This window comes from Vigna radiata, unplaced genomic scaffold (assembly GCF_000741045.1).
Source record: "Vigna radiata var. radiata cultivar VC1973A unplaced genomic scaffold, Vradiata_ver6 scaffold_86, whole genome shotgun sequence".
Classification (NCBI taxonomy): domain Eukaryota; kingdom Viridiplantae; phylum Streptophyta; class Magnoliopsida; order Fabales; family Fabaceae; genus Vigna; species Vigna radiata.
The window spans coordinates 989,513-999,650 of NW_014543269.1; the positions used below are offsets into that span (position 1 = coordinate 989,513).

The 10,138-nt window shown below is 34.8% G+C and overlaps 1 protein-coding gene across 5 annotated transcripts in view; it reads right to left on the bottom strand.

Moving 5' to 3' along the window:
• Positions 1 to 454: 454 nt before the first annotated feature.
• LOC106754260 (phospholipid-transporting ATPase 2) overlaps positions 455 to 10,138 on the bottom strand; it is a 39,722-nt gene continuing 30,038 nt past the window's right edge. For 2 of the 5 annotated variants that reach the window (XM_014636271.2, XM_014636272.1), the window contains exons 14-25: positions 7,598 to 7,752; positions 7,439 to 7,519; positions 7,150 to 7,270; positions 5,811 to 5,917; positions 5,377 to 5,508; positions 4,751 to 4,904; positions 4,291 to 4,408; positions 3,439 to 3,612; positions 3,245 to 3,296; positions 2,571 to 2,698; positions 2,115 to 2,265; positions 1,035 to 1,604 (exon numbers count right to left, since the gene is read on the bottom strand). In XM_014636271.2, the coding sequence (XP_014491757.1) occupies positions 1,272 to 1,604; positions 2,115 to 2,265; positions 2,571 to 2,698; positions 3,245 to 3,296; positions 3,439 to 3,612; positions 4,291 to 4,408; positions 4,751 to 4,904; positions 5,377 to 5,508; positions 5,811 to 5,917; positions 7,150 to 7,270; positions 7,439 to 7,519; positions 7,598 to 7,752 (1,706 nt within the window). In that variant the 3' untranslated portion in view covers positions 1,035 to 1,271. Of the gene's footprint in view, positions 815 to 904; positions 969 to 1,034; positions 1,605 to 1,639; positions 1,942 to 2,114; positions 2,266 to 2,570; positions 2,699 to 3,244; positions 3,297 to 3,438; positions 3,613 to 4,290; positions 4,409 to 4,750; positions 4,905 to 5,376; positions 5,509 to 5,810; positions 5,918 to 7,149; positions 7,271 to 7,438; positions 7,520 to 7,597; positions 7,753 to 10,138 lie in introns of those variants that run through there. The other 3 variants (XR_002666895.1, XM_022777867.1, XM_022777868.1) reach the window with 3 other exon arrangements.

Consider the following 10,138-nt stretch of genomic DNA (forward strand, 5'->3'; position numbering starts at 1 on the left):
TTATTCGAAAGACAGCTAGGGTAGGGTGATGGGTCAGGATCCATAGTGTTTTGTTTGGAATAACTCTTATGGCGGGATTTGCTGTTTGTAAGCTTAGGTTAGGTGGTGATGCATAAACTTACACCACCATATGGTATAATAAAAGGAAACAATCCATGTTAAAACGACATATTATAAACTTTGAAATCTATAATAGTCTTTGCTTTCTTTGTCAATTTTCAATTATAGAAGACATTAAACGAGTGTGTATAAGACTATCGTAACTCATGTCATGCATGCAGTTTTCTTGACCCAAAGAATTGTTGGTATCTTGTAAATGAATGCTGTTTTGGTGATGGAGCAATTTTATGCACACAAAATGTTTTAAGTTACTGAGTTTGATATGCAGTTTGATTTACTTGAATAATGTATTCAATTGAAATAATCTTTCAAACTGTAAATAAAAAAGTTAACCCCCTATTTCTATAATGTCAAACAATTTAGTTCCAGAAAGTTAACAATCATTCCCAACTTGATGTAATGGATTTCTCGATTACCAATTGATTTAATCCCCAAAATTTAAAACTAAATTAACTGATACTCAAAAGACATTGTCAAGAGTATTAATTTCATTATTTCATGGACAACAACAACGAGTAATTGTAATTGCAGAGACTAATTAATTATTTACTCTATTATAATAAACGCTTACTCGCCAATAGCCATGCAATTTGCAGCAGGGTTCCGACAACGATTGGTGAGGAGCATACTTGTAGAGGATTAAGTATTCCCGAGGTAAGCATTAAAACTGTCACTACTTCTATTCATCTGCAACCTGCATATCAACATGTTAACCTCAACGAATTATCATTTTCCAGATGCTTCCACTAAGGAAAAAAAAACTACGAATTTAGCATTCATTGACCTGCCCACTTTCTTGATAGCCACCAGTTGTATTACTCTTTAATAAATGCAAAATATAACCCTAACTGGAGAATATAACGTGCAGAATGTATTTCAGTGGCGAAGAAATCAAATATGTCTCCAACCAGAAGTTGGGAAAAAAATAATAATAATAGTAATATAAAAACAATCAGATAATCTATTGAATCTTGAAAATTCATTTCCTTTTCGCTTTATATCGACAATTATCTAATGGCACTTCAGAGGTGCTCAATTTACAAAAATAACATTAGTATACACGTAACTGACAATGTACTTGGTTAATTTTGATCGAAAGGGATATACATCTAAGATGCGGCATCTGGTGCTCTTCCAGTTGCTCCTTGATCTCAGTTGTCCTTTCTTGTGTAGTTAGACAGAGATGATCTTGATTGTGACTGGAAAAAATCAAATGGTGTTCCTGATCCGAAAGATCTTCTGGTAGCATTCGGGGAATCTGACAACAGTGGTTCATACACAGGATTTCTGTTTTTGGGTTGTGTTATTGACAGGGTAGAAACATCTTTCTCTATAGATCTCGGCTGAGGCTCAATGGGGCCAAGAGACAAAATTGGCCCGCCCACACGTTCAGCTTGCTGCAATGTATTGATTTTGCTCGGTCTATATGTATATCGGAAGTACTTGATAGCTAGAATGGGACCCATCCCTGCCGCAACCATGAGCTGTATGGAATAATAGTTTCTATCAAACCATAATCAACGTATTTTATCAAAAAGAAAATGTGAATGAATTTGGCTCCTCGCTAGGGCCATCTAACCTACGTCGATTTATTTCACAGGCAAAGAAATAGATGTGTGAACTTTATTAAGAAAAATAAAGGAGCTTAATGTCATATAACGTTAATGAATTTGGCTTCTTGCCAGGGCCATGCACTCTATGTTGATTTATTTCACAGGCAAGAAATAGACGTGAATTTTATCAGGAAAATATGGAACTCAATGCCATACAGATTTGGGACAAGATTCCTGTAGAATGTGAAATTTCGTGATCTAACACCTGCTGGAAAGGAGAACATGAAAATAGCATGGACGTGTTTAATTTGTTTTACTCGAAATAAAAAAATAGAAAAACAAAATCTTGAATGCAATCCTGATGAGAGTAGAAAGGAAAGAGGAAGAGCAAATTGAGAGTGAAGAACTTCATTAAGGTGCAAGAAATGAGAAGCTACTTACAGATACTGTTATCCAATATGACGGCTGATGACACAACTTAAACATAATTGTATACATCCCTGATGAAGGAAGAGCGCTGAAGATCCAGTTAATGACATAAAAGGCAGCCAAATTACCCCATATAGCCATATGTTGCAATATAGTAAAGGAACTGTAGGCATAAAAAATAAGAGTCAGGTAATCAAACCAGAAAAACTTCTCCAACGAGTTGAAGCAAAATGCTTTGAACTAAAACGACTTTTTTTTTTTCAGAATTTCTATGCCAACCAAACATTTGCAACCAAGCCAAAAAAGCAATATTCCTCCCCGCCAACTCCAGCACCACCAAAAATTAAACTCTTCTCATTAAAAATGGAAACATTATACACAAGATAGTTCTTTCAGTTCATTACAAACAGCATAGCACTCTAAGTCGAGGTAACAGTTGCATCAATGGCTACCAATATTAAAGCTTACTTGGTCTCCATTGTCACTACAAAAGCCTGTAACCATATACAACCCGAAAGAGCAACCATTGAAACCTCCTCCATTTCACTTTTATCATAAGCATAGGCATGTATGCTTATCACAAATACAACTATTGCCTGCAAATTACAATCAATACCAATGATAAATGACCAGACACATATACTAAATAATTTTGAAGTAGAGATAAATAAGTAAGAGAATTGAAAGGTAAACACGAATTTATATATACGAAAATCATAGATCTATATATACGAATATATATATAAGATAAACTTTTTGAATTAATAAGTAAGAGAATTGAAAGTTAAACAGCAAAATAAATATTTATACTGCTTTTTTATTTTTTTTCCTTTTTCAATTATTTTTGTTATTCATTTTAATATTTATACTTCCTTTTTTAATACTTGACACTCTTTTTAAATTTTTATTATTCTTTATCAATTTAATAGCTTCTTTAATACCTAACAACTATACATTTATATTAATTTTATCTTTTCCACCTTGGCTCATGCATAGGCTGCTAAACCATACACCATATGCATATGGTAGAATTTTGACCCGCAGAGATAACAACACTGGTCACGACTCATGATTATAAGCTTCCTATAAACTCATCATCTAAGTCATTTATAAACAATTGATTAATATCAAATAAAACTCACATGGAAGAGAGATCGTCCAAACCATCCAGCAAATGTACTAGGATTCAGAAGCCTGTTTCAACATTTATAGTCAAATGCTTACCCAATGAAATGGCCATAAAAAATTTTCCTTTTCCGGTTAATGAAGGGATATTCAGTCGTAATACATTTTGATAGTTCTGCTATCTATAACAAAAAGCAGCACAATTACAAACCTTCCCGCTTGGCAGTAAAATAAAATTTGCGGATGCTGCATTACAGTTTCCTCACTAAGATCTTTGTCAAGCACACTGACTAGAACAGGAACACTGGTGTAGAAAACATTGTAAGCCATCAAGCTAACAGAATTGAAGAGGCTAGTTCCAGAGACACCTGAAATAAATGAAAAACTGGAGATGCAACCATCAGTACCTTAAAAATTTGAGAATAGATCAATATAAAGAAGATTGGAATGTATTTCATGCATCACAACATTTTAATAGGGACTTATATTATGGGTTGTCTAAGTCCCACAGTGAGTAATATGAAATGTTTGGTGGAGTCTGTTTAGTTCTCCACCCCCCTTAATAGTTTACGTGGGTTCCTCAAATGTTTGACTGCTTAATAATTTGGTATCAGAATGAATTGTTGATATTTTAAAAATGACTACTTATAGAGGGTCCGACCTACAAAAAAACTCACAAGTGTTATGAAGTAGAATTCACAAAGTGATATCCACCGAGACATTAGCCCTCAGTGACGGTTTGTTATGATGGTACTTGGGTACTATGAGTTACCTAAATCTTACATCAAATAATATGAGATGTTTAGTGGAATATAAAGTATTTGATTTGTGTCCCTTAAAAACTAGCCTTTAAGGATAGATTCCTTTGGGTGATTATCATAGTCATAATAACCACAAGAAATATAATGGAAAAACAACAGACATTGTTTTCCTTTTTTTTATGGGCTAGCCGTGGGTGTTTCTGTGAAACTTGCTGTATACAGCTACCCAGCTCATACTGGCAGGGGACATATTTAATGCTTGTCAGGAAAAAAAAATCCAAGACCTTGTCAAAGAAACTCACAAGATTTGGATGAAGCAAATCAGTAGGGACTTGTAGAATGAATATTGAGAAAGAAATGCTGTGCGGTTGTATGAGTAGCGGCCATGGACCAGAATCAATCTCTTCAGGAATCTAAACTCTGAAAATGAACAGAATAACCATAACATCAAAGAGATGAAATCTTGTAGTCATAAGCAACATGAAAGAATGAGAAACAGTAATCTGCCCTGTTTTATTCTTTTTCCGACCACTGAAAAAGATTAATTAGTAGAAGAGCTTTGAATCAAATTATAGTCAAGAATAATAAAGAAAAGTCATTGATATATGTTTAGATACAGAACAGCATCAGAAGAAATTGAACCACATGTGTGAAAATATCTAACAAATTCAAAATACAAGAAACAGACGGTAATTGGGGAACTGTGTTGAAGGACTAGTATACATATCATGATTGCACCGGCAACGGAGTAAAATGACTTACTTCCAATACTGTAATCAGCTGCTCTTGCTGCCTGCAATCCTTCTCTTCCACTGATACCCACACCAATATCAGCTTGTTGTATCATCCTTACATCATTTCCACCATCACCAATAGCCAATGTTCTATAATCACATGATTTTAAGATCTGAACAAGCTGCAACAAGAAATAGTATACAAGACAAATTAGAGTCATTATTTTCTGATAAAGTAGAATTGAATAATATAAATAGAAGTATTATGTTCCCATTAGAGAAAAACATAAGATACTGGTCATCTCATCCTCCGTCTTATTGCAATAGGTTAATTAACAGGAGCCTAGACACCCCTTATTAACATGGATAGCAACTAAAAATGAAGGAATGCAAAGCTTAGCCTTTTTTTTATCGGCAATGTTGTTAGTATTTGTTAGTGGGGGGAATTGAACTCACAACCTCTCCCACCCTCCCTTCCTTCCAAGCCCTTCAAACCAACCTTATATTTCCAAATTGTTAGTGGGGGAAGTTGAACCCACAACCTCACCCACCCTCTCTTCCAACTTTACTACTAAGTCATCCTTATAAAGCTTAGCCTTATAAAAACAGAAGCAACACGTTATTGTAAGCAGATAAAATGGTGAAAAGAAAAACCTGTGCTTTTTGTGATGGTGTAACACGACAACATATAGCAGTCCTCGACAAAACTGCCAGCTCAGTGAAAGCTTTACGGTAGTGAGTAAGTGCAATCTCAAGTGCCCAACCATCAACAACAAAAGCCACATCCTGTTTGAGAAAAGAATGATCAGATGAATTCCAAAACCTTTCAAATTATCTTGATCTCACCATATGCTTGCAAAAATGAGTTCCTAGTTAGATTACCTTATGTGTCCATACAAGTTGCTCATAACTAGATTTATTTTATTTTAGATATGAAAAGAAATTTGTTGGACAAGAGAAAGGGATAGAAAAGGTGCAAGAGCAAATAATAAGATATCCTTCAAAATAGAAACCACACAGTAAAAAAATGAACGGTAAAGAAAAACAATAGTGGATTCTACGATAATACAGAAACTAATAAGCAATACCTTGGGTTCTGAGGTAGTTATCCGCATAGTTCGTAACACTCTTTCTAAACTCCTACAAACCTCTTCCTCTGTTTTTCCATCAATTGATAGAAGCTGTCCCTTTGGTTCTGTTAGTTTTTGGGAGGGAATTGTAAGAATAAAGGCTCCTCAATATAAACCTTCCAAAGAAGGATGTATAATACTAATCAAACAATAAAATTTAAAGCAATTTGTGCACATAAACAGAGAAGCTCTTAAAAAATGAGACTATGATCAACACATAGTTAAGTTGAAATTGAAACGGTGGTGTTGTTTATGTTGGTAAGCTAAGCTATGAACCTTTGAAGCATCCAGAATAGGACTTTGACATATTTCAAACTCAGAAAATATATTTCTAGATATTTCCTTATTCGAGTCTTTGCATCATTTCAATTACCAAAGTTTTTATCAGCTGAAAAGAAGTTATTTTATGCCCACCAATTGATAGAAGCTATCCATTCAGTTCTTAGTTTTAGGGGCAGGGAATTGTAATAATAAAGCCTCTCCAGTATTACCAACATAAATTAATAACCTTCCAATTAAGTATGAAGAATGCTAATCAAACAGTAAAAAAGTATTCTTTTTTATGTTGGTAGCGCAAGCTGTTAACAAGAAGTCACACATTCAAATAAGGTACTATATATATTTCCTTATTTATTTCATTCCAATTATCGATGTGTTTTCAGATAGATAGTGATTAGTAAAATTTATAAATAGTGTGCCCGACTACGTTTGGGAATGATCATCATATTAAACTTTATTATGGCTTTAACTTTCAGTGCACAATTAATCAGTATTTACATTATTAAATTTATGTGGATCCTGAATAAAATATTAAGATACTTTTGAATTCAGATGAGGTATTCAAGATACTTCTTGATTTTAAGCTATCACATTACATCATTCCATTATCAGTATTGTCAGTTAGATAGTAATCATCAAAATCCATAAATGTATGTTTTTCTGACGTTTTGGAACAATTGTTATATTAAGTTTTATGATTGTTTTAAACCTGTGACAATTAATCAGTATTTACATTCTTTATTTATTAAAATTATATGGATAAAAAGTGTTTTGTAATATATAGTTCTCTTTCTAAGTCGGTTTTGCAAATTGAATTAGGCTTAAGGTTTACTTTCTAAGATATCAAAATTTATTCTATCGAAATTTGTTAAACCTATTGAGTCATTGGACTATACATAAATATTTAATGTCACACTCAAGATGTCCCGTCCTCACTGTAAGAAGAAACAATAGTTGTACTATTTGCACATCACAAAGAAGAAAACAATATTCTACAACATGATCTCAAACCAATCACCTGGGGAAATAAAATTACATGACAGAGCGATTTGTATTGCTGTATTCTGCTTATCTCCAGTTAGCATCCAAAAATTTATTCCAGCTTTTCTTAGAGTTTCTATCGTTTCAGGAACTCCATCCTAAAAGTAAAACATAAAAATAAATCATAATGGTCATCACATAAAATCACTGGGGAAATTCTTTAATATTTTCCATTTCATCTAAAGTAGATGAGGATTCAGTAAAATTACATGAATTTAAAAGTATTATCTATTAGTTTGTTATCATCTAGTACAACTAATTTTCACCTGTAAACGATCCTCTATTGCTGTTACACCAAGAATTTCCAAGTCATGTTCTACTCGTTGACAGACCTCAGCTACTCTCCACTGTGAAAGATATTAATCTGAGAAATGGAGCTTTTGAGTAAAAGTACATTAAATAAGCCATAAGTATATGCCCTTTACCTCCCTATCAACCAAAGTGCTGCTAGCCTCTTTAAACATCAAAGACCATTCTCTATATTCATCTTTTTTTAACTCACGCCAACCCAAACATAATGTACGCAATCCCAAGTGAGCATACTGCTCCACAGCTTCAATGAAATGTCGAGTCTGCTGCCCTGCAATAATCAATGGTGTCAATGGTGGAGCAGTGCCCCCCCTCCCCCTTCACCCCAAAGGAAATAAAAACTCGATAGCAGGTAGTGGTATTGAGATGACAGCTATTCTATTTTTTTTTGGTACTTATTCCAATGTTTTAGAACACACACACATACATACATACATGCATTATATATATATATATATATATATATATATATATATATATATATATATATATATATATATATATTCTTATTATTATATTATTTCTAATTATTGTTAATTAGCTTATTGTGGTTTAATTAATTTTTATTACTATTATTTTAATTTATTATGCTTTATTTTGGAAAGTTCATTTCATTTTACTTCTTTTCTCTTCTAGAAGTACTTCTAGAGAAGCTTGTTCAAGCAGGCCTTTTACTATTTATTATTATCCGGTTACTACATTACTACACATTTGACTACTAAAGCTATGGAGGAAGACCTCAAAATGATCGAAAAAAATGACAAATGGGAGATGGTGGAAAGCCCTCAACACAAACAACCTATAGCATTCAAATGGTTTTATATAAACAATTACACAGTAGGATTAGTAGTCAAAGGATATGCTTGTGTTTGGAGGTAGATTTTTCAAAAACATTTGCTTTTGTTGCACATTGATACAATCAGAATGATGCTTGCTTTGGCCACACAAAAAGGATGGAAAATTTACCTTTTAGAAGCAAAATATGCCTTTTTAAATGGTTATTTGCAGGAGTTGATATTTGTGGAGCAACAACAGGGACTTAAAGTGAAGGAATGTGTACAAGCTTGTTAGAGATATTATATTTAGTTTATATTTATCTCTTATCTTTAGTTAGTTTGTTTATGTTTCTTATTTGTATTTTGAGCTTACTCCATATTTCTTCTATTATAAATAGAGGACCCTATGTGTATATTTAACACAAGGGAGTTTTCACTATATTCAACTTGGTATCAGAGCAGGTTTTCTGATACTTTTCTACTTTGTCTTTGTTGCCACAGGTGGCCCCTAAAAAGTCTCTTTTTCAACCTGTGCCTTTATACTTCAATGCTAGTTTCTGTCTCGCATCTGTCCGATGTTGCTGTCCGCCACTGCCCAGTGTCACTCGCCACCAGCCGCCACCTGCCAACTGTCCACTGCCTCCGGCCACCGTCACCGGCCATCCGCCATCGCCGGCCACCGTCACCGGTCGTCACTCACCGGCCGGCCGCCGTCACCGACCACCACCGTCGTCGACCACTTTCGCGGCCATCTCTCCACCACTTGTGCCACCGATGCACCAACACCTAGTCCTACCTCTATTGCTTCTGCTATCTTCTCTATTCTGAAAGGTCTCCAAGGACAGTCAGTGGTTAACACTAAGCAATTTCAACACCAAAATTATGGGTTGAAACAATTTCACCAACCCTTTGTCAAATTTGTCAGATTTGTTTTTGGGAGCTTTGATGAATAAGAGATCATTATCATCTTCCACTTTCACAGTTTGTCATCTCCGTCGTTCACCGTGAGGGGGAGTATGTTTCCAGCCGTTGCATTGCAGGCTCCACTAGTCAATAATGACAGTCCTTGCAGTTTTGTCGTCGCTTTTAGCCACTACAAGCCCCATCACCCCGTCACTCAATGATGGCAGTTCCTGTAGTTTTGTCGCTATCAGCCACTGCAAGCCCCATCCTTACTTGATGGCAAACCGGCTGAAACAGAGTTCCAACGATTCATTAGATCAACCAAAAGTAAAATGTTAGGTATTCAAAGCAAAACAAAATCATTGAAGACTTTGCTTTATGATCATCGTCCTTTAAAATTGAATGCGGATGATTACCAACGTGTTTGTAGGATTCCTAAAAAGAAGGGTGCATGTTTTAGAGATTTACCAGGTGTTCTTGTGGGAACTAGTAATAAGGTTGAGTGGGATCCTGATATGGAACGTGTTTATTTGGTTTCCGGAAAACCATTGGTTCCCGATTATGCCATGTCTTTTGTGAATAGAACTTCTTCAAAACCTTTTGCTCATTTATGGTGGGACGAAAGTGTTCCGACTGTTGTGACACGAGCAAAACCTCACAATCAGGCAATTTTACACCCAGAACAAGATAAAGTGTTGACTATTCGTGAAAATGCACGACTCCAAGGTTTTCCAGATTTTTACAAGTTGTGTGGACAAGTCAAAGAGCAGGTTTGCAATATTTCATTTCATCACGATGTTCACTCTTTTCAACCGTAGGAAGGTCGGAAATGACATCTTTTAATAACAATTTGCTCTGTAGTTGAACGGTGTCCTTCATCATACGCCACTGTGTTAGTCTCAAACTCTACAGGAATAACACCCCTCACAATAACATCATGAGTTGGGAGTGGAAATTGAGGTAACGTCTGAGAAGGTG